The sequence below is a fragment of the Erythrolamprus reginae genome, chromosome Z (genome assembly GCF_031021105.1).
Source record: "Erythrolamprus reginae isolate rEryReg1 chromosome Z, rEryReg1.hap1, whole genome shotgun sequence".
In the NCBI taxonomy this organism is placed as follows: Eukaryota; Metazoa; Chordata; class Lepidosauria; order Squamata; family Dipsadidae; genus Erythrolamprus; species Erythrolamprus reginae.
Genome location: NC_091963.1, coordinates 89,245,076 through 89,270,517, shown reverse-complemented (window position 1 = coordinate 89,270,517; position 25,442 = coordinate 89,245,076). Strand labels below are relative to the sequence as shown.

Genomic DNA, 25,442 nt, shown 5'->3' with positions numbered 1-25,442 from the left:
CTCGCAATGATCGGGGGATCACTGTAATGCACTTGGGGAAAAGGAATCCTCAATCTGAGTATTGTATTGGCAGTTTTGTGTTAGCAAAAACTTTGGAAGAGAAGGATTTAGAGGTGGTGATTTCTGACAGTCTCGAAATGGGTGAATAGTGCGGTCAGGTGGTAGGTAAAGCGAGTAGAATGCTTGGCTGCATAGCTAGAGGTATAACAAGCAGGAAGAGGAAGATTTTGATTCTGCTGAATAGAGCGCTAGTGAGACCACATTTGGAATACTGTGTTCAGTTCTGGAGACCTCACCTAAAAAAAGATATTGATAAAATTGAACTGGTCAAAAGATGGGCTGCAAAAATGGTGGAAGGTCTTAAGCATAAAACATATCAGGAAAGACTTAATGAACACAATCTGTATAGTCTGGCAGACAGAAGGGAAAGGAGGGGACATGATCAAAACATTTAAATATGTTAAATGATTAAATAAGGTTCAGGAGGGAAGTGTTTTTAATGGGAAAATGAACACAAGAACAAGGGGGCACAATGAGGTTAGTTGGGGGAAAGATCAGAAGCAATGTGACAAAATATTATTTTACTGATAGAGTAGTAGATGCTTGGAAGAAACGTCCAGCAGACGTGGTTGGTAAATCCACAGTAATTGAGCACATTGAAATAAGTGATTTTTAAAAAATAGTTAAATTTCTTCTATTAAAATCAAATGATCTTTAAAACCCTGCTGTTCTGTTCACATTTACTAGGCACTTGTACTGTTCGGATCTATTTGACCCGACCTAATAAAATGTTGATTTTATCTACTGTGGGTTTTTTAAATACCTATTGCATTAGTAAACTGTATGTTATCATGCTTGATCATAAACAAATGAAAAATGAAATCAAAAATTATTATTTATTTATTCAGAAAAAGGTAACACGGGCTGTTTGCAATTATGTTCGCTTTAATATATAGATTAGGGAGGCTGCAAGTTCCAAATTACATCCTTGTTTTAGAATGGATTTCTTGCATATGACTAGTTGTTTGGGTATCATGTTCTTCTTCATATTCCACTTGCATCACAATAACAGGCTGTATCTGTATGTATGTGATGGGGCCTGAAACAGACCCTGTTCAAATCTGTTCTCAATGCTCATCTGTGCAATCAATATATCACATCAATGATATATTGATTATATGGATGGTGTGATATGTGATCATATGTGATGTGATATGTGACTTTACAATATGCACTCTGCTGAATAATGAAATGAAGTACACAGAAAATTTAGTACATGATACCCAGACAACTAGTCAGATGCAAGAAATCCATTGTATTAAAAACAAGGATGTATAGTCAAATAGACCCGAAGAGAACAGCAGGTTAACTGCAGTGCATGTTCCTTCCTCTGACATGATATTTAAAATGTATTTATAAAACCAGGCCTTAAATATTTACTCCACCTACAGCAGTTGGGTGACAGAAGTCTCTCTCTTCATTTGGTTGATAATGCTGAAGTCCACATTGGCAGTGTGTTCAATACTTGGAGAGCGAATGAATGACAATGAACCGCTTTGCTCTCCCTGTTCAATTAAAAAAAAAACATGTGTATATACACACACACACACACACACGAACTTGAGTTGGTTTTTAGTATATTAACATGTACCTAAATTACAAAAACGCAGTAGTTTATATACATTGTTTCTATATATTTGTTTAAAGAAACTCCTTTGCCATTATATGCTCTACAACCATCATAATCTATTTATTACGATTTGGGTTGCAATTGAAGAAAACATAAAAAGGATTTAAACCCCTTTTCATTAATTGTCATTTCACCGCATTTGACCTAGGCATTTGACATAATGGGAATTTTTTTAGAATGATGATGTGAATGCATGTCACTCTACATTAGCATGCCAACACATCAACCTGTCCCAAGTTTGGGACTTCCAGAGACAACAATGGCAAACTGAAGATGACCATAGCAAAAAGAGGAACTGGTGAATAGATTGGCTCCTTTGCTGATCCACAAGTTTGCTCCATATAAAATCTTCCTGTGAAGAGATTCTAAAACAGTGGTCTTCAGCAGCTTTGGGAATAATAGGAGCTGGGAGGTAAATCATCTTGTCCAAGCTGCAGCTTGGCACCTTCAAAGTAACACTCTATTTTCTGTTTAACTATGTTAGGAAACAACTTGTTATTGGTTTTCTAGATTTTAAGAATCTATTGAAAGCCTTTTACCTTGGATGAAAGTAGTTCTGTATAGGTTTAAGGATTAAAATGACTCTGGAAAACAGAAAAATATGGACTAGAAATTTAGGAAAGTTAATGGAATTGATTAATTTGAAAGAGTACTTCCTATTTAAATTTTTATAAAAGAATAAAGGAAGATTTTGAAATAAATTTAAGAAATCTTTTTTGGGAAAGTTTTGCAGCAGAGAGGTCAGTCAAAAACAATTACCTGAATTGCTCTCTATGCCCAGTTTCAACCACATCTCACATATGGTTGAAACTCTGAAAGAGTTGCCTGAAAGAGTGCCATTCAGACTTCTTGGACGACAGTAACCTCATCCTTCTGTTTTGGAGTTGTAGCTGGTGCCAAACCCAAACCCAAATACATCTGAATGTATTCAGAAATTGAGATCTACACAGGTTTTGAGGAACATTTGTGAGCCGGAAGGTAAGGTAAGTGAATTTCACCCCTGTTCAAAGGGTTGGGAGGAAAAAAGGAAGTAGTATTTTGGTAATTATAAAATTACCTCAGACACATAACTAATGGCATCCCTCATGTTGAGCTCACGGAAAACTTTAAGAATATGATCTCTGGTTTTCTGGGCAGATCTTCTCATAAGTACTTTGCTGAGGACCTGTCTGTCAAAATTGGTCCATCTAAGGATACAAAGAGATAACATGCAATTGTCATATATTAAAAGGATATCCTGAATATTTTATTTCAGCAACAACAAGAATTAATTTGACACAACATTGGAAAAGAGAAACTTTGCTATCAATACAGAATTGGGAGACTAAAAATGGAAGAAACTGGCTATGCGTTCGGTGTTAGTATTTGCCATCCAAGGGCTAGTTTAATTTTGTTTGTTTGTTTGATTGATTTCCATGCCACCCTTCTCCATACATTCACAACAGAAGAAAATACAAAAAATATCTAAGAAATCTAACTTAAAATATACCCTAAAAGACCAATTCTTAAAACTAGTCTTCTACATTCATCCAATTATAAACATTCAGTCATCGTCCAGAGCTAGATGTTAAAACTAAATGGCCCCAAAACCTTTGGCAAAGATGGATTTTAGTACCTTGCAGAAGGCCAGGAGGGTGGGGGAAGTGTGGATCTCTGGGTGGAGTTGATTCCAGAGAGCCAGAGCCACCACAGAGAAAGCTCTTCCCCTAGGCCCCACCTGACGACATTGGCTGATGGGATCTGGAGAAGGCCAACTCTGTGGGCCCTAACCAACCACTGGAATACAAGAGGCAGAAGATGGTCCTGTAAGTAATCTGATCCAATGCCATTTGGGCTTTATCAGTCATAACCAACACTTTGAATTGCGTTTGGAGACCAATTGGCAGCTAATTCAGCTCACTGAGTGCTGGAGAGACATGAGCATATCTTGGGAGGCTGATGACAGCTCACACAGCTGCAATTTGCATCACCAGTGGTCTCTCAACATTCTTCAAATGTAGCCCCATGTAGAGAGCATTGCAGCAAGTGAACCTCGAGGTGATAAGGGCCTGAGGGACTGTGAGAAGAGATTCCCTGTCCAGATAGAGCTGCAACTGAGCAAATGTCCCCCTCACCACAGCTGAGATATGGTGTTCTAAGCTCAGCTGTGGATCAAGGAGGATGCCCAAGTTGTGGACCCTCTCTGAGAAGGTCAAAAGCTCCCCCCCAGAGTGATGGATGGACAGATAGAAGTGTCTTTGGGAGGCAGAAGCCACAGTCACTCTGTCTTGTTGGGGTTGAGGCTGAGCCTGTTAACACCCATCCAAACCCTAACAGACTCCAAACACTGGCACATCACTGACTGAGTAGACACAAGGTGGAGATGTACAGCTGAGTGTCATCAGGGTACTGATGGTAACTTACTCCATGTCATTGGATGATCTCACACAGTGGTTTCATGTAGATATTAAACAGTAGGGGGAGAGGACTGACCCCTGAGGAACCCAATAGAGGAGGGACCTAGGAGCCAACCTCTGACCACTGCCAACACCAACTGCAACCGATCAAAAAGGTAGGAGGAGAACCACCCCAGCCTCTCCAGTCGGTGCAGAAGGATAACATGGTTGATGGTATCAAAAGCAACTGAGAAGTCAAGAAGCACCAGGATAGAGGAATAACTCCTATACTGGGCCTGCCAGAGATCATTCGTCAGTGTGACCAAAGCAGTTTCAGAGTTGTAGCTGGGCCTAAAACCAAACTGTTGATAGTCAAACTAACTGGTTTCATCCAAGAGACCATAGAAACTGGAGTGACACAATCTTCTCAACAACCTTCCCTAGAAAAGGAAGATTGGAGACTGGACAATAGTTATTTAAAATAGCCAGATCCAGGGAAGACCTCTTGAGGAGGGGGCACACAACTGCCTCCTTTAATCCTGCAGTCATGTCTCTGAATCTGCTGGGGACGATGAGGTGAAACAAGAACTGACAAAGATGGAGAAGCCAACTCTGTTGACCTTGGAAGAAACTGGGGAAGGGCAGAGTCAGTCTAGGCAAGGCTTTTCTGAATTAGTAAGGCCTGCAGACAGGGAGAGCTCAGGAGAAGAGCAAGGACCAATGTTCCCCTTAAGCTGTGCTGTGCACTATAGCGGAGGAAGTTTGAGACCTCCACACAGCACTTTCCAATTCCAGTGCAGATCCATAACCGTCCGTGGTAGGTAGATGGTGGGGAGTTGGGGGGCAGCCGTGAAGGCTTTTCTTCGGCAAATGTCGTGCGCGCACAAGTTCCCCATTTCTGCCGGCCCTCTCCAGCTTCTAGATCAGCACCCTCCTCTCGGCGCCAATCAATCGCCCCCCAGCAGAAGGGAGGAGGAAGAGGAGGAAGAAAGGTGACCTCACAGAGGGGAGCCGAGGCGGAGCGATCCGCACTTTTGTAAGCTTTCCCTGCTGGATGGTCAATCTTTCCCTGCTGGATGGCGATTGACCATCCAGCAGAGAAAGCTTACAAAAGCGTGGATTGCTGCTCCTCGGCTCTCCTCTGTGAGGTCACCTTTCTTCCTCCTCCTTCTCCTTTGCCTGCTGGGCTCTGTCGCTGCCACCACAGCAGCACCCCCCATTGGAAGAGAGCCTGCCTCTTCCCACACCTCCCTCTAGGTCCTGCAGATCTTGCTTCTGGATTACGATGAGAGAAAGAAAAAGGGAGAGGAAAGAGAGAGAAAAACAAATGAAGGTGAGAGAAATGAGAGCAAAAATGGAGGAGAAACAAATGAGAGAGAGAAGGGGGGAGAGAAGTACACAGAAATGAGAGAGACCTGGAAGAAGGAAAGAGGGACTCTGAGACAGCAAGGAGGAGCACATGCCTCCAATACACCCGCCGTGAGGCTGCCTCCCATATATTTGCACACATTATTTGCTTTTACGTTGATTCCTATGGGAAAAATTGCCTCTATTTACAAACTTTTCTACTTAAGAACCTGGTCACGGAATTTCCATATTTACTTTTCTATAATTTCATTCAATATTTCCAGGCTCAATTAATTTTCAGGCACTTAGCATTTACTATTATTAACTTTCATCAATCTTCTACATTTCCAAGTATATTTCAAATTCATAATGCAAAGTCATAATTATACAGTACATATCATAAACCCCTTATTTATCAAATGTATCTTCCATTAATTTTACCTATGTAATTCTATATAGTTTTATAATTCTAATCCAGTTTTATGAATTAATACATCCTAATATTAAACAATGCCTAAATATTTATTAATAAACAGATAACTAAAATTATAACTAAAAACATGAAACCAGAACAAGATCAGGAACTGGAAAAACATTTAGGGATTCAAATTGTAAACAAAGTAAAATCTTTAGGAATAACACTGACCAAAAGATGTAGCACAATTAAAAAAGATAATTATGATACACTAATAAAAAAGATAGAAGAACAATTGATTAGATGGAACAAATTACATATTTCACTCACAGGGAGAATTTCCACAATCAAAATGATGATCTTACCAAAATTTATTTATTCCAAAAGATCCCAGTAAAATAAAATAAACCTTTTTCATAAAATTAAACAGTACAATTTCCAAATTTGTATGAGAAGGGAAGAAACCGAGAATAAAGCTTAAATGGTTGCATGATAAAACTAAACAAGATGGATTCGGACTCCCAGATTTTGAAAGTTACTACCAAACTACAATACTGCTTTGGATAAAAGATTGGATAGAGGTTAAAAATCAAAGATTATTAGCTTTAGAGGGACATGATATTCTACAAGGGTGGCATGGATTTCTATGGAATGAGAAAAATAAAGTTCCAATATACTTTAAAAATCATATAATTAGAGATTCTTTAATGGCGACATGGACAAAGATTAAGAGAGAGCATTATATTAAAATACCAAGATGGTATTCCAGCATGGAAGCACTTACACCTCCAAACATTCTTCAGATCAAAAAAATAATGAACTATAATCATATATTAGACGAGAGAGGTAATATCAAAACGAGACAACAATTGGAAAAGCAAAATATTATTATTGATTGGTGGCCATATACACAAATCCAGGTAAAATGGCAAAAAGATAAAAAGAATAACAGAATTCAGGAAAAGGATAGTACATTAGATAAACTGATATTAGGCCAAGAAATTTTTTTTATAACTAGACTATATAGCTTTTTAATTGATTATAAAATGGAAACAGAAATAGTTAAAAGAAACATGATTAGCTGGGCTAAAAATGTAGATCATAACATATTTAGAGCAATGGGAATCAATATGGAAAAATTACAAAATAACAAAATCTGTTTCATATAAAGAAAATAGGCAAAAAATGTTCTACAGATGGCACCTAGCACCAGCCAGATTAGCGAAAATGTATTCAAATTTGAAACCAAATTGCTGGAGGTGTAGAAATAGAAATGGAACATTTTCCCACCTATTGTGGACATGCCCCAAAATAAAAGAAATATGGAAAAAGGTTAAAATGTGGATTTTTAAAATCACTACAATTAAATTGATACTAAAACCAGAAACTTTTCTTTTAGGCATAATAAATCAGAAACTTAAAAAAGACTACTACTATTTAATACAACATATTGTCACAGCAATCAGAATCACAATAGCTCAAAACTGGAAAAAAGAAGAAACACCATCAGGAAGAGAAATAATTTAAAAAATCTATGACTGTGCAGAAATGGATAGATTAACCCAAAAACTCAAAGATAAAGAAGAATCAAAATATTATGAAATTTTGAAGAGATTCTACGATTGGGTTGATATAAAAAGAAATAATAGTAGTAAATAAATTGGATGTTCTCAGAATTAATCCAATATATAAAATTAAGATCAAATCAATCTGACATTAGATCAATTGAATTGTGGAACAAATATTTAGTAACCGGTGATGCCATAGGCTGTATAATGAAATTATAAAAAGAAGAACTGTGTGATTAACAGTTCAATTGGGAGGGAGGGGGAAGTATTGGCAGTCCTATAAATTATATCTTAGAATGTAAGTACAACATCTTGACAAACAATAATTATACTGTAAAATGATATAATATGTGTCTGCTTTTTAATCTTTGTACAATAAAAAAAATTAAAATAAAAATTAAAATAAACAATACCTAAATATATCTTTTATCATCATTTCATCATCATCATCATTTCATAGTCAATCCATATTTAATAACCATCCCTCCTCAAATTTCCACTACTCTTGCCAAAGGGAAGAAACCACATTAAGCTTGTTTAGATCTTATTTGTTAACCAAACTAATTTATGAGTGGAGATAATAGATTTAAAAGATATACAGTGGTACCTCATCTTACACATTTAATTTGTTCCATGACGAGGTTCATAAGAAGAAAAGTTCATAAGATGAAGCAATGTTTCCCATAGGAATCGATGTAAAAGCAAATAATGTGTGCAAGCCCATTAGGCAAAACATTAAGGCTTTTTTAAAAAAAAGTAGTGGGCGGACGAAGCCAAGGCGAACAGAGTGGGGGGAGGGACAGTGAGAGGTGGCAAGAGTGGCAGTCCCAACAAAGGAAGGCGAAAATAGCCTCTCTTGAGCTCCACGAGTCTTTGCCTCCTGTTTCTGTCCATCCCACTCTACTCATTTCCCCCACACCTTTCTCCTCTCTTGAGCTCCATGAGTTTTTGCCTCCCATTTCTCACCCCCCACTGTGCTCATTTCCCCCACAACTTTCTTCTTTCTTGAGCTCCATGAGTCTTTGCCTCCCGTTTCTGTCCACCCCACTCTGCTCATTTCCCCCACACCTTTCTCCTCTCTTGAGCTCCATAAGTCTTTACCTCCCATTTCTCTCCACCCCACTGTGCTCATTTCCCCCACTCCTGATTCCAGGCTGCCCAGATAGAAGGGAGGGCTTCTTTTCTCTGGGTCGCTGGGAGAGATATCATCCCTCCTTGACAGCCCCGTTTTGGCTTCTGCCCTCCTTAACAACCCTGCTGCCTCATTCTCCTTTTCCTCCCCCTTCTTTTCTCCTCCTCCTTGTCCTCCTTTCTTCCTCCTCCTTCTGCTCTTCCTTTCCTCCTCTTCCTCCCCCTCGTCCTCCCCCTTTCTTTCTCTTCCTCCACCGGCATCCAAACAACTTTCCCCCTCTTCCTGTCCCTCCACTGCCCCCCTTCCAGGTCACTCACTTGTTTGCTGGTGTGTAGGACTGGGAAGGCGATTGCTCTTCCCTGGCTGTGTCTTCTGGAGTGCCATAGGGCAGTGCTGGCACAGCTTGGGGAAGGAAGGAAGGGGCTTTAGGAGGGGGTGGAGGGGTTGGTTACGTGATTCTTTTCCTCCTTTTCCTTCGCCTCCTCCTCCCCTTCTCTTCCTCCTCTTCCTTCTCCTCTTCCTCCCCCTCCTCCTTTCTTTCTCTTCCTCCCTCACCGGCATCCAAACGACTGCCCCCGACCTCCTGGATATGTTTTTTCCGCTGCCAAGATATCCCCTTTGCTTGCCTTAAATCGTGCTATTATAGTGCTTCCGAAGCCAAGAGAAAGAGGGAAAAGGGACTTGGCCATGTAGTTTGGAAGGGGGGAGTTTGTTGCTGGGATTCAAAGCAGCGCCAGCAAAAATGAAGGAATCTCAGCGAGGGGAGCCTCAGGGAAATCCCAGCAATTCAAGAACAGGTGCTTCGGCTGGCAACAGAAGTCCAGAGGCGGGGATTCCCAGTGAGGGGAGGCTCAGGGAAATACCAGTGGTTTGGGGCATCCCAGCGGCGGCAGCTCGGGATCGTAAGGTGAAAATAGTTCAGAAGAAGAGGCAAAAATATCTTAAACACCGGGTTTGTATCAAGAAAAGCTTGTATGAAGAGGGCTTCATAAGACAAGGTATCACTGTACTGTATTTGCTTCTAGCTAGTACAGTAATACCTCATGATACAAAATTAATTGGTGCAAGGAGGAGGTTCGTATGACGAAAGGTTCGTAAGACGAAACATTGTTTCCCATAGGAAACAATGTAAAGTCAATTAATCCGTGCAACCAAAAAACCCCCGCAAAAAAACGGCTTTCGGCGACTGCTGGGAAGCCGCGCGGCTGTTTTAAAAGGTGACAGCCGGCCTGGGGGGCTTCCCAGCACCCCCCCCGAACCCGGGGTTCGGGGGGTGCTGGGAAGCCCCCCAGGCCGGCTGCGACCTTTTAAAACAGCCGCGCTGCTTCCCAGCTGTCTCCTGAAGCCGAACGCCAAAGCCAAACTTCCGCGTTCGGCTTCGGGAGACAGCTGGGAAGCGGCGCGGCTGTTTTAAAAGGTCGCAGCCGGCCTGGGGGCTCCAGTTTCCTCCAGTTCAAAGTTTGGAAATGTAAATTAGCATATAACTTAATGTTCAATTTTATAAGAGCTCTGTTGTAAGAACTGTCTGAGACACCTTATCTACAATTTTATTCAGAAAACTATCTTTACTGCCCAAAAGCAATATCCATAAATCTGATTAAGCGCAACATTTATTACAAAAACAAGTATCTCAATATATCTTTTTGTGACAGTTTCTCTCATTTTCCAACCATAATTGATGGCGGGGGGGGGGGGTTTCCTACTGTTTTGAGCCAGGAAGTGAAATCTGTGGCATCTCACTATGATACTATGCAGTATTCCAAGTGTAGGGCCACTCTTGGAATATTGCATTCGGTTTTGGTCACCATGGTGCAAAAAGGATGTTGAGAGACACTAGAAAAAGTGCAGAGAAGAGCAACAAAGAGGATCAGGGGACTGGAGGCTAAAGCATATGAAGAACGGTTGCAGGAACTAGGTATGTCTAGTTTAATGAAATGTAGGACTAGGGGTGACATGACAGCAATGTTCCAATATCTCATAGGCTGCCACAAAGAAGGGGGAATCAAGTTATTCTCCAGAGCACCTGAGGGTAGGACAAGAAGCAATGGGTGGAAACTAATCAAGGAGAGAAGCAGCTTAGAACTAAGGAGAAAATTGCTGACAGTTAGAACAATGAATGAATGCGTGGAATAGCCTGCCACCAGAAGTTGTGAATGCTCCAACACTGGAAGTTTTTAAGAAGATGTTGGATACCCATTTGTCTGAAGTAGTGTAGGGTTTCCTGCCTAAGTAGGGGGTTGGATAGAAGACCTCCAAGGTCCCTTCCAAGGCAGTCAGAAAAAGTTTCACATTTTGAAATATCTGTACAAGCCACAAGAGAGGATGTTCCTTTAGAGGAACATTTTCTTACCTTGTAGATAGTACTTCCAGAAACTGAGAATAACCATAAACAAATTCTACATCTAGTATCCACGTGCTCCACTTCAGCAAACACAAATCGGTTTGACATGCCTTGATAGTTAATGAATTATCTACTTTCAGTCTCTCTAGGACTTTCAGCCGACTTGTATCTTAAGGAGGTTGTTTTTATTTTTATTTTGTTTTTGTTTTTTGTAAACAAAGCAACATCATTTAGCAGCAATCAAAATTGCCTCCAATGAGACTTAAAAAATACAATATCCAATTAGAAAAAGCCATACCTTTAAACATTTGTACAGAAATACTGTAAGTTGCTGAATTTTTAAAAAAACTGAAAATATGACATTTGTACAATACATTTACAGTAAAATTAGAAGGGAATTTGTCATTATCCTGCATAGAAACATTAAACATGACTGATTTGCTTTTGATTAAATACACAGCCTTGTAAATCCTCCACAAAAAGTCTGGATAGCAGATAATCAGATAACAACTCTGCTAAGTATCAAAATGCCACTTAAATAGCTGAGCTAGTTTCAAACTAGATTTTGATTTTGTCTCCTTCTCTCTTTCTTCCTTCCCTCCTCTCTCTTTCTCTCTCTCTCCCTCCCTCTTTCTTTCTCTCTCCCTTCCTTCCTCTTTCTTTTTTCTCTTTCTCTCTCTCTTCCTTCGTCTCTTTTCCCTCTCTCCCTTTTTTCTTCCCTCTCCCTCTCTTTTTCTCTTCCTCCCTTCCACCCTTTCTATTTCTCTCTCCCCTCCCACTTTCTTTCTTTCTATCTTCCTTCCTCTCTCTTTTCCCCCTTTCTCTTTCTTCCTCCCTCCCTTTCTCTCCCCCTCTCTTTCTTTCCCTCTCTCTCTCTCTTCTTTCCTTCCTCTCCCTCCTTTTCTCTCTGTGGTAGTGTTGTTAATATTAAACTGAAAGGGCAGGAGTTGCCCTGATTATCACTGAGAGTAAGTGCAGCCAGTGCACTCACTTTTGGCTGACTGGCTCCTTCCTATTGGCAGCAACAGCAGCCATCGTCCTGCCCCTGCTTGCTGACACCCTTTCCGCCCCAACTCAGTGAAGCCAGCTGAAGGAGGGAATCTGTCACTCCGGGGAAGAAGGGCAGAATGGGCATCGCCATCTTGTCCAGGATGGTATTCACACAGGGCCAAATTTCCTCTTCGGCAGTGAGAAGCGAGCGAGTGAGCTTACCAGAGAAGTGAGCAAGCGAGCAAGGGTTCACATCCCAAGATTCCCAACTGTGCGGCTTTGAAAAATGCTGCACGACAGTTTCCTGATGGTTGTGTGGCCACACGGCTGCGCAGCTTAGAGGGAACAGTGGTGTGCCCTTGCCAAAGCCTGAAGATTGCTATATTGTTTCTTGTGGGGCTTGCCAATTTGCCTGCTTCGCTGAACTTGATCTGGTTACTGTTTAGCTAACCTGGCTTATTGGACTGGTGGCTCTGGTTGCTGTTTTGTTAACCTGGCTTTCTGGACTACTTGCAGCCACAGGCTTCTGAAGGTGCATGTGGAGCTTTGCTCCAGAACTTGTAGTGAATGTGGGAATGTTTGAGGGCACAGTTGGAGCAATAAAGGGCAGTTAGACCTATTATGTAGTTGTGTTGCTTTCATGCCATGCCCCGGGTCATCACAGTTGCTTGGTTTTTCAAGATGAAGTAAGTTCAATTACAAATAGCCCTCAACATATAACTATTCATTCAGTGAGTAAAATTACAAACAATACTGAAAAATGGAATAAAAACCCATCTCCACAATTATAGCCATTTCAATGCCGCTGCAGTCACATGATCAAGATATGATCATTTAGCAGCCTGCTGTGATGCTGCAACTCCATCCACCCACTTATTTCTCTCCAATCTATTCCCTTTTCGGCATCCTAAACAGAGACACTTGTTTGATAGCAGTATCGGGGTTAGGACTGAAGTAGAAGCTGGGGGTGGAGCAGTCTTAGCCAGCCAATTGCCACAACCTTCAGGTCTCTATTTCAGCTTTAGCACCACTGCTGCTATTTAGATATTTAGGCCTCAAGATCCACAACGCGGGCAGTCATGCCAGCATCATTGCACAAAGCCCAGTTGTCTCTGTAATTCTACACTCCACAGGCTGTGTTATATCCTGCTGATGTTTGCCACCTCAGGTTATTCTCCAAACCAAACGTCCCATTCTTCTCCACGTTATACAGTATGTCACATTCTCACAATCCTTTTGGTTTTCCCCAGATATCATGAGAATTGATTCCTGTTCTGTAAATTACATCTTGCTTTATGACCACATTGCTTACAGATAAAACTTCTCAGTTGCCATACAAGGACTACCTGTATCTCTAATAACAGTAAAAAGAGTTGTTATCCAGTATATTTCATTCTGAATACTTTTAAGTATTAAGGATCCATACTTCAATATCCTAACTTACTATTGAGTAAATCTTGCATAGTCATTTCTTTCATTGCCTTCCAAATCAACTTACTTGTCTCTCAAATAGTTGTGTCCTATTTGTCCAGATATATCTTCAATAGCTGAAAGAATGTGATCAAAGGTCTGCAAAATAAAAATATATAACTTCATTATATAATAAAAGAAAATAATGAAAAACAGTTTAAGTGCTGATAGAGCCATGAAGACACCAATTACCTTCAGACTAACCGGAATATTTTGCTTCAATATCTCACTATCTAGACCAAATTTTCAGTTTTAAAAAACTATATCAAGCTATTGAGTTGTGGTGACACAGCAGTTTTGAAGGCTAACTCTCCTCACAGCCAGGAGTTTGATCCTGATTGGCTCAAGATTGACTCAGTCTTCCATCCTTCTGAAGTCAGTAAAATGAAAACCTATATTGTTGGAGGCAATATGCTGACATTGTAAATTCCACAGAGAGTGCTGCAAAGCAATTTGGAGCAGAATATGTCTGTGCTATTGCTATTGTCCAGACCATTAGATGTTTCAGTGTGGAAGGTCTAGGCACTGTTATTGTCAGTGGTTTTGTGAGAAAGAAGATTGTTTCACCTGTTGTGGTATATCCAGTAAAAATACTATTATGATGTATTTTGTATAGTCTGGAAGACAGAAGGAAAAGGGGGGACATGATCGAAACATTTAAATATGTTAAAGGGTTAAATAGGATTCAGGAGGGAAGTGTTTTTAATAGGAAAGTTAACACAAGTACAAGCGGACACAATCTGAGGTTAGTTGGGGGAAAGATCAAAAGCAACATGAGAAAATATTTTATTGAAAGAGTAGTAGATCTTTGGAACAAACTTCCAGCAGACGTGGTTGGCAAATCCTCAGTAACTGAATTTAAACATGCCTGGGATAAACATATATCCGCCCTAAGATAAAATACAAGAAATAGTATAAGGGCAGACTAGATGGACCATGAGGTCTTTTTCTGCCGTCAATCTTCTATTTTTCTATGTTTCTATTTGAAATAATGTAACATGAAATGAAATTATTCTGATAACCAAGAAATTGCCAATTTTTCTATCATTCTAAAAAGGTAAGAGTCTCATTTGTTTGCCTTCTGCTAAAAAGGGTGTTTTATGTTTACATTAGGTGAATGAGCAAACCTGTTATTACTCATTTCCTTCCCACAAGAATATGGAGAGAAATATATACTAATTTATTGCAGTTGAGGGGGTGCCCTCAAAATAGCTATATTATCTAATTTGACATATTTGAGGCAGGGATTTTTCTTTCTGTAAGCGCAGCATGTTGATTTATTATTATTTCCCTTAGCATTATTTTCTTTCATATTGCAAAGGAACAATAATCATAGGAATTTCTCTACATTTTAAACACGAATATGAAATTGGAAGATACACAGTTTATTTTATTTATTAAATGTTATGCTACCCATCTTCCCTATAGTGACTCTGTCACAATGTAGTACATTATTATTTAAAAGTAGCTTGCAGCAAATTCTAGTTCCTTAAACTATATTTCTTTGAACATAAATTAACTTACCCTGCTATGGAGCTTCTCATTCAGTTTGGGTTCTCTTTGTTCACTTTTTTTCACCTTCAACCATTTAACTAAAGGCTTGATTGTTAAACCCTTTGAAGGAAAATGAAAAAATTACTTTAGTTTTAATTAAAAGAAACACTACACATTTAAAGAATTTTTTAAAAAGGAATGAAACATGCATATTGCATTTCTTTATTTATCACATAAGATACTGATTTTTCCCATAGGAATCAATGTAAAAGCAAATAATGTGTGCAAACCCATTAGGAAAGAAATAAAAGCTTGGAATTTGGGTGGGAGGAGGAGGAGGAAGAAGAGCAGGAGGACAGTCGCTGCCGAAGGAAAAAGGTGAGGTGAGGTAAATAAAAAAAATCCAAAACTTTAAGACTTTTTTTTAAAAAAAGAAGGACTCTGAGGCAGTGAGGAGGAGCACACATCTCCAATACACCCAGTGTGAGGCTGCCTCCCATACACTGCCTCCCATACACTGGCTGCTGCTGCTGCTACCTGCTACCTCTTCCTTCCTATGCTGAAGGGCTCCCCTCTCCTCTCGCTCGCTCACTTTTTAACTGGTGCCTTCACTGTGGTGACTCCTCAGCTGCCCAAACTGAAGGGAGCATTTCTTTTCTCTGGGTGCTGGCAGAGGTTTATTCCCTGTCCAAGCACCCAGAGAAAGGAAAATGCTTCATTCTCTCTGGACTGCCAAAGCCTCCTTAAGCGCCACCAAAAGGCTCCTCTGGCAGCCCTGGAAAAGCCCAAGATGGCCGTGATTAAAAAGAAAATGGCAGGAAACTGGCCAGGCCTTCGTGCAACTCTCATATTGCTTGGGAGATTTTTCCCGGCTGGGGTTCTTAAGTAGAAAATGGTTCTTAAGCAGAAGCAAAAAAATCTTGAACACCCGGTTCTTATCTAAAAAAGTTAAGTAGAGGCGTTCTTAAGTAAAGGTACCACTGTATTTCCTTGTTGGCAAAACACATTTCATTTTTTTAAAAGAATATATAACATATTTGCAAATAAACATCACAGAATTGCTACAATAATGTTGAATGACACTGGAACTCTGAGCAGTGGCTGGTGGAGGCTCTGTCTGCACAGCCATGAAGCAGGATCAGTGTGGCTGGTTCTTGCCAGCCAGGATCAGGTCAGAGCCACTGCTGCCACTGGCTGAGCTCAACAGATCAGATTCAGTGAGCCCGATGCACCGCTGCCACTTCTTCTCTTCCTTCTGGATGGCAGTGGTGCATTCAGCTCACCGAATCTGGCTTGCTGATTTCAGCCGGCAGATGTTTCAAAGGCCTTATTTTCGTTAGAGGGCTTATTTTAGTGTATGCGCCCAAAAGCCCGTTTGGGCTTATTACACACACACACACACACACACACACACACACACACACTTCTTGAAATAGAACACACATATATTTTATTCCTGAGGCAGAAAAGAGCCTTCAAAGGCATATTTCACTTACATTAGGTTAAAGACTATAAAAGGACATAACATGCAATGAATATGTACATGTAGTCCTCAAACTCTGAGCACAATTGAGATAACATTTCTGTTGCTAGGCAACACAGTTTTTAAATGAGTTTTGTCCCATTTTACAGCCTTTCTTGCCACAGTTGTTAAGTGCAACGGTTAAGTGAATCAGTTAAGTTGTTAATAACATAGTCATTAAAAAAGAATCTGGCTTCGCCATTGGCTTTGCTTGTCAGAAAGTTGCAAAAAGTAATCACATGACCCCAAGAAAGTGCAGCTGTTATAAATATGAGTCAGTTGTCCCATGTCTGAATTTTGATCATGTGACTCTGGGAATGCTGCAACAGTTGTCAATTTGAAAAATGGTTCTAAGTCACTTTTTTCAATCCTGTTTTAACTTTGAACTTCACTAAATGAACTGTTATAACTCAAGGATTATCTGTACAACCTTTTACCCTCTGTGATAAGGATTTTTATTTTAGGAAAAATTAAATTGAATACCTGGATCATTACAGTAAAGAACACAACTATGATAGTTGTGCTGACAAACAGATTTTTATCTTGCACTTTGTTTTCATCCAAAAGTACGACTAAGGCAAAGGCAACAGCACCACGGAGACCACCATATGACATTACTACCTGGTCTATTATTCCCAGCTGTGCCATTCGATAGCGATTTAGAATCCAAGTCTGTATAATTACACCTGTTTAAACAAATGTACCAAAGATATCAGAATAACACTCATTTCATTGGGAATTAGGATAGATATGATGAAGAATTGAAGAACGGGGATGGGGGAGGGAAAGATTTTAATAGATAAGAAGAATTAAGTTTAAAAAGTTACATACATAAGTATAAAAATATATCAATAATACATATAGAAATTACAGATTAAATAATAGAAATAATTAGAAAATAGAAACTAAAAAAGATTAATTTTTGGAGAAGAAAATAGTTTTGGGGAATAGAACACATTCTTTTCTGGGCTCACTAAACTGCAATTCAATAATTCAATAGAAAGCTTTCTAAGCAATTAACCTTTCTTATCATTCAATGAAGAAGATAGTATTTCATTAGCTAATCTTTTCTAAATGCTGCAAGTTCAGATAAAACTAGACTAAAAAATTTAAAAAGGCATATGATTATATGAATAGGCGCTTGGACACATATATAAGCTAAAATATATAATTATATCTACACCCTATAGAGCCTAAATTGCCTAAAAGTGGGAAAGGATATATTTCCCATCTGCAATATCTCCAGATGAGATTGGAGTACTATACAGATGAAACTTGAAAAATCAGAGTATCGTACAAAAGTTCATTTATTTCAGTAATGCAACTTAAAAGGTGAAGCATAATATATGAGAGAGACTCATTACATACAAAGCATGATAGTTCAAGCCATGATTGTGATGATTATGAGGTACAGCTCATGAAAACCCTGGACAGATGACATGGCTCCCCAAATCAACACAGACTGTGGAAACTTTTGCATCTCATTTGAAAACCAAGGATCCAGAGTATGGATGAAGAATGGAGAGGCCCACACTGCAAGATGCTTGAAGTCCAGTGTGATGTTTTCACAATCTGTGTTGATTTGGGGAGCCATGTTATTTGTTGGTGTTGGTCCACTGTGCTTCATTAAGTCCAGGGCCGCCGTCTACCATGAGATTTTGGAACACTTCACGCTTCCTTCTGCAGCCAAGCTTTATAGGGATGCTGACTTTTCCAGCAGGATTTGGAACCTGCCTACATTGCCAAAAGCACCAAAACCTAGTTCAATGACCATGAGATTATTGTGCTTGATTAGCCAACAAGCTCGCCTGAACTGGCATTGCCAAGAGAAAGATGAGATACTTGAGACCGAACGATGCAGAATAGCTGAAGGACACTATTGAAGCATAGCACCTCAATAGTGCCACAGACTGATAGCTTCCATGCCACACCACATTGAGGCAGTAATTGCTTCAAACCAAGTACTGAGTTCATATGCATGATTAAGCTTTTCAGAAGTCCGATATTGTTCTATGTATAATCCTTGTTTTATTGATTGAATTGTAATATTTTTCTAAGATGGTGGATTTGGGGTTTTCATGAGCTGTACCCCATAATCATGACATTTATTTGTTTGTTTGTTTGTTTGTTTGTTTGTTGGATTTACATGCTGCCCATCTCCGCGGACTCGGGGCAGCTTACAACATATACAAAAACAAGGCAAACAACCTAATCCAATTAATTTTAAAACTAGTTAATCTAAAACTCCAATGGTGTTAAAATCAATCATCACAATTCACACAACAAACCTATATTACATTTATCGGCCAGGGGATAGGAACTAAATGGCCCCAAGACTCGTGGCATAGATGACTCTTGAGACTCTTGCGAAAGGCGAGGAGGGTAGGGGCAGTGAGAATTTGGGGGAGGAGCTGATTCCAGAGGGCTGGAGCCCCCACAGAGAAGGCTCTTCCCCTAGGCCCCATCAAGCAACATTGTCTAGTTGATGGGACCTGGAGAAGGCCGACTCTGTGGGACCAGTCGCTGGGACTAATGCGGCAAGAGGCAGTCCCGCAGGTAATCTGGTCCAGTGCTATGTAGGGCTTTATAGGTCATAACCAACACTTTGAATTGTGCCCGGAAGCCTATTGGCAGCCAATGCAGTCCATGGAGCACTGAAGAAAAATGGGCATTCCTGGGAAGGCCTATGATCACTCGCAGGGCTGAGTTTTGCATGATTTGTAGTTCTGAACACTCTTCAAAGGTAGGCCCATTTAGAGAGCGTTGCAGTAGTTGAAACCTCAAGGTGATAAGAGCATGAGTGAAGTGAGTAAAGACTCCCTGTCCAAATAGGGCTGCAACTGGTGTACCAGGCGAACCTGAGCAAACACCCCCCTTGCCACAGCTGAAATATGATGTTCCAAAGTCAGCTGTTGATCAAGGAGAACACCCAAGTTGCAGACCCTCTCCAAAGGGGTCAAAAGTTCCCCCCCTGAGTAATGGATGGACAGATGGAAGTGTCCTTGGGAGGAAGAACCCACAGCCACTCCATCTTGTCGAGGTTGAGTCTGAGCCTGTTAACACCCATCCAAACCCTAATAGCCTTCAGGCACTGGCACATTACTTCCACTTCTTCACTGAATGGGTGTGGGGTAGAAATGTATAGCTGAGTGTCATCAGCATACTGATGGTAACTCACCCTGTGTTCTCATATGATCTCACCCAGTGGTTTCATGTAGATATGAAACAGCAGGGGGGAGAGAACCGACCCCTGAGGAACCTCACAAGGGAGGGACATAGGAGTCAACCTCTGACCCCACTGACTGTGACTGACCAGAGAGGTAGGAGGTGAACCACTATAAAACTGTCCCCTACTTCCAACCCCTCCAGCTGGCATGGAAGGATATAATGGTCAATGGTATTGAAAGCTGCTGAGAGGTCAAGAAGCACCAGGATAGAGGTTAAACCTCTATCCCAAGCCCACCAGAGATCATTCATCAGCACAACCAAAGCAGTTTCCATGCTGTAGCTAGGCCTGAATCCTGACTGTTGAGGGCCCAGATAATCGGCGTCATCCAAGGACTATTGAAGCTGGAGCAACACCACCTTCTCAACAACCTTCCCAATGAAGAGAAGTTTGGAGACAGGATGATAGTTGTTAAATACAGCTCGATGCAGGGAAAGCTTTTTGTGGAGGGGGCGCACAATTGCCTTCTTGTAGGGAGCCGGAAAGGACTCCTCCCTCAAAGAAATGTTGGCAATCTCCTGGACCCATCCCCGTGTCACCTGCCTGTTGGCCAAAACCAGCCAAGAGGGACACAGGTCCAACAAGCAGGTGGAGGAGCTCACAGTTACCATGGCCTTGTCCACTTCATCAGGCATTGCCAGGTCAAAATCCTCGCACACAACACAACAGGACTAAGATAAACCCCTGTCACCTCACTGACTTGTTGTCATTTACACTGCATTCCAGTTGTAGTCAAGATCTGTCCAGATCTGTGCAATTTTATCTGCGAAAAACTTATTAAAATCTTCAGCACTACCCTGCAAGGGTTCACCCCCCCCCACCCCAATTAAGGAGGGAGCAAGTCACCTTAAATAGGGAGGCTGGGTGGGTTTCCACAGATGCAGTCAACGCAACATGATATACACACCTTGTTGCCCTGAGCACCACTTTGTAAGTCTCCATATGAGCTTTTACAAGTGTTTGGTCAAATACAGCTTTCTTTTCCTCCAATGCTTTTCTAGACATCTCTTCTGGCATTTCATCACTGAACCAAGGAGATCTCCAGGGTCTACTGCCACAGAGAGGTTGCAAAGGTGCAATTCAGTCTAGAGCTCCCGCTGCTGCAGTTTCCCAGGCAACAGCAAGGGACTCTGCCAAATTGTGTACAAGCAAATCTGGTAAAATCCCAAGCACCCTCTGAAATCCCTCTGGGTCCATCAGGTGCCTGAGGCGGAACCACCTAATCAGTTCCGCCTCCCTGTGGGGTTGGATTGGAGCCTTAAAATCAAGCCATAGCAGAAAATGATGTGATCATGACAAAGGCAATGTATCTAAGTCCCTTAATTTCAGATCATTACTCAACTGCTCTGAGAGGAATACCATGTTGGGAGTGTGCCCCCCCTTGTGGGCTGGACCCTGAATTACTTGCTTCAGGTCCATGGTTGCCATGGAGGCCATGAACTCCGGTGCCAACCTAGAGGATTCACCAAGCGATGGTAGATTTAAGTCCCCCAAGACAATGAGACTGGGGAACTCCTCAAGGGCAGGGCTGTTGACACACAGCTAGGAGGAAGGTATGTGAGCAACAAGCCCATGTGAACCCCTAGATCCGACTTCACAAAGATTGACTCACAACCCATTATCTCAGAGGCAGTGAGTCTGTGTAGGCTGATGATCTTCTTGGCTATAATAGCCACTCCTCTCCCCCTTCCCTGGGGTTGTGGCTGGTGCCACACCTGAAACCTGGCTTGGCACATTTCAGATAGAGGAACCCCTCCCTCTGGGCCTGGCCAGGTCTCAGGCACACATACTAGGTTGGCATCCTCACCCAGGAGTAAATCCTGGATGAGGGGAGCTTTATTTACATCTGACCTAGCATTGAGCAGCAGCAGCCTGAGCCCGGGTTCAGATTTTGTTTGTCACTAGTACCCCGGGCTGACTTCATGGGGCCGGAACAAGGGATCACTTTCAAGCAGCAAGTTCTAGTCCTTGAAAGTGGCCTACCCGATATTACCCACCATACCTGCCTCCCAGAAACATAGAAATTGTGATAAATCATGACTTGAACTATCTTGCTTTACATGTAATGCTTCTCTCTCATATATTATGTTTCACTTTTTAAGTTGCATTACTGAAATAAATGAATGTTTGCATGATATTCTTGGGTTTTTTTAGTTTCATCTGTAAGTGGCTTTTCTGCATGGAAGTTGGAGGCTGGAATACCCTCACTTCCTTTTTCTTTCTTATCAATGTTTATAATAGGACATGATAAGACAGGAAAGAGGAAGTGTGCCATAATCCCTGAACACTTCCTTGTGAAGGGAATATGCTGCACTTGTTTTGGCTGGTGGGGCCAAACTTCTAGCTATAAGCTAGCTAAATACAAAACACATTAGTGTTTTAAAGGCAGAATACCATACATTTGAATACAGAACAAGAAGTTACAATAGAAATACCCTATGTCCTGCCAGAGCAACAAATGTTCTGGGGACAGAACCCAGTCTTCTTGTCTGACTCATATTAAGAATACAGTAATATTTCTATTAATTAATAGTAACAAAGGTTAAGGCTCTTACCAATGATTCTATAGACAGAGATGAAAATCAGTGTCAGGCATATGAAAGCTGTGTTCCAAGTCCAGATTTTAGGATCAACAGCAGAAATTCCCAGAAACATAAAAATAATTGTTTCTGCACCACTAGCTAACATTTTCATGGAGTACCTCACAGTGGTAGAAGATTGATCTGAAATATTTGCTTTGACATATTTCTGACAGCAGATACCACAGAATGTTATCCTGGAAAAATAGATTGAACATCTTAGTTGTGTAACCCTGTGATCCTTTTTTCTAAATTGTATTTTTTGTTAAACTAATACAAAGTATACACAAATAAGTAAATAAATGTATCTGCTGAATAATGTGTTAGCCGTCAACACAGCTATGAGTGTAGAAAGACTTCATATAACACTGTCTGGTTGCTCTTTTGAGAAAAGTAGAAAAAAAGCATGAGAGGTCAGGGAGGAGGTCCAAGTTTGTAAGACCCAGCAGGACAGGAAACTGCCTGAGGGCAGTAGAGACTTTGGGATGCCTGGCCCAGACTATATGTGACCTGGGGAGATGTTGCAATATAGGTATGGGTTTGTACTCAGCCTCTCCGACATCCTGAGGCATCCCATGCTCTACTTTGTGATCTGTGCATTTGCTAAATTACCACAATGTTAAACTGGAATTATGGTTGTTAAGTGGGAGCTCTTAACATCTACAACAACCTATGACTTTGGGCTCCATTATGACAATAAGTCAAGAACCATCTGTATAGCCATAAGACATAAGAAAATTCCTCTCGTGCATCTTTGTAATATTCTGGTGTTTTGAAATGTTATTTAATTATACAGTATGTAGTTTTATGTAAAAAGAATCAGCAGATATATGATATTGTATTTTGAGCAGTTTGTAAGTAGAAAGCAAATTATCCATAATTTTAGAAACTATGAAAAGCCAAAAGGAAACTTCCTAACTGTTTAAATGACCGTGTAAATTCTCTACTTGCTATCCTGCTTCTTCCTACCATTGGATTTATTACTAAACTATCAATTTATAATTAATTTACACATCAATGCCCCTGATTTGCATACTCTATAGCTGGATTCCACACCTGGACTGCATATGCAGGCCAGCTAGATAGTCTTGAACTCACAGAAGAATCCATATAGACTCACATTATGTACTCACAAATATGAATTTTTGTGTGTATTTTCTTTAGCTAAATCTTTTTATATGCACAATGTAATCAGCTGCGGAAACTGATTCTCAATATGAATACATACATTTTAAACTTTTAAATATAGTTTACTTTTTTAAGTTAGTGAGAAATTGTAAATTAAATGACAATTTCCTCTAGTAAAAATAATAATAGAAACTTACGCAAGGATGGCAGATAATGAGAGCATCTCAGCTGTCAAGTAGGAGAGATAAGAAAGGACAAATACAAATCCAGGCTCAATTATTCTGACATGCTTTGTGAAACGAGTGACAAGCGAGAGCAGAAATGCAAACACAATGCCAATAAAAGCACCTCCAAGGCTCACCACAAAGAAAGATACTGCAATAAAAGCACATAAAAATATAACTTTATTTAGAATAGAATAGAATAGAATAGAATAGAATAGAATAATTGAATTGGGAGGGACTTTGGATGTCTTCTAGTTCAACCCTTGCTCAAGTAGGAGATCTATACCATTTCAGAAAAATGGTTGGCCAATATCTTCTTAAAAACCTTTTTAAAACATGGATATTTGATTGAGGACAAATTACTATTAACTTTTGGGATGATTTGGGATGATAAGATGTCATGGAAAATTTCCTATGACCCGATGACAACAACAGTTTATTAACAAAGCATTTTGAAACTGTCTTTTTATCATTAATATCCTTCCTGTTAATTGTTTTGTCATTAATATATTATATAGATGACAGGTTAGCAATTTGCAAACAGATTTTGTAATTTAAAAAATCTTTCGTAGTTTAAAAATCTTTTGGGTCTGTTTTGCAAGGTAGAGGAAATTAATATTGTAGTAATGTATCAATCAGTATTCAACTGGGAGATAATACTGTATGTACAAAGATGTGAAGGCTTTCTTTCCAATTCTCTTTTTAAACATCTTGTTTGCTATGTGGTTTGTTTGTTTGGTAGTTTAATTTTTTGGAATTTTTGTATTTTAGCTTTAAAAAAAGATTTAAAAGTCTCCAATGATCAAGAACTCACAACTTCGGAAATCAAACTATTTCATGAGTTGTGCTCACTACTACGCAGCCCCTTAGATTCTGGTGGCTATCATGTTAATTCTTATATTTCTTTTCATTATACAGTGATCCCTCGAGTTTCGCGATCTCGATCTTCGCGAAACGCTATATCGCGATTTTTCCACCTGATGACGTCACTCTCTTCCTTCCTTTCTCATCTTTCCTTCTCTCTCTCTTTCTCTATCTTGCTTCTTCCTCTCTCACACTCTCTTCCTCCCTCTCTCATCTCTTTCTTTCCTTCTCTCTCTTTCTCTATCTCTCCCCCTCTTGCTGGCGGGCGGCGGGCGGGCGAGCGGGGGCATCAGCGAGGAGCCGGGGTTTCCCCTTTGCGTGGGCGGCCGGGAAGACTCAGGGAAGGTTCCTTCAGCCGCCCAGCAGCTGATCTGCTCGGTAGCGCAGCAGCAGCGAGGAGCCGAATTGGGGTTTCCCCGCACGCAAAGGGGAAACCCCGATTCGGCTCCTCGCTGCTGCTGCGCTACCAAGCAGATCAGCTGCTGGGCGGCCGAAGGAACCTTCCCTGGGTCTTCCCGGCCGCCCACGCAAAGGGGAAACCCCGGCTCCTCGCTGATGCCCGCCGCTCGCCCGCCCGCCAGCAAGAGGGGGAAGACCCAGGGAAGGTTCCTTCGGCCGCCCAGCAGCTGATCTGCTCGGTAGCGCAGCAGCAGCGAGGAGCCGAATCGGGATTTCCCCTTTGCGTGGGTGGCGGGGAACGCAAACTCCACCATCTATGCATGCACGGCCATAGAAAAAAAGGGCACGCATGCGCAGATGGTGTTTTTACTTCCGCAACCCTACATCGCGAAAAATCGATTATCGCGAGGGGTCTTGGAACGGAACCCTCGCGATAATAGAGGGATCACTGTATATACCCAGTTCCTGCAATCAAATGCAGGAATTGGCTATATATAATGAAAAGAAGCATAAGGGTTGACATGATAGCCACCAGAATCTAAGGGGCTGTGTAGTAACCTATATTTAGGCTTCTAAATATAGTGTCATATATTTTAGCTCTCAGTGTCCTGATCATTTTTGTTGCTCTTCTCTGCATTCTTTTTAGAGTACAGATAGCTAATCTTTTTCTTGTTATGT

The 25,442-nt window shown here is 40.8% G+C and overlaps 1 protein-coding gene across 1 annotated transcript in view; it reads right to left on the bottom strand.

Moving 5' to 3' along the window:
- The window catches only part of SLC9A3 (solute carrier family 9 member A3), a 103,512-nt gene that overhangs the window by 19,973 nt on the left and 58,097 nt on the right, over nt 1-25,442 (bottom strand). The window contains exons 5-11 of the mRNA XM_070729514.1: nt 23,475-23,652; nt 22,126-22,346; nt 16,828-17,030; nt 14,853-14,942; nt 13,357-13,427; nt 2,748-2,877; nt 1,450-1,565 (exon numbers count right to left, since the gene is read on the bottom strand). Coding sequence (XP_070585615.1) covers nt 1,450-1,565; nt 2,748-2,877; nt 13,357-13,427; nt 14,853-14,942; nt 16,828-17,030; nt 22,126-22,346; nt 23,475-23,652 — 1,009 coding nt within the window. The remainder of the gene's footprint in view (nt 1-1,449; nt 1,566-2,747; nt 2,878-13,356; nt 13,428-14,852; nt 14,943-16,827; nt 17,031-22,125; nt 22,347-23,474; nt 23,653-25,442) is intronic.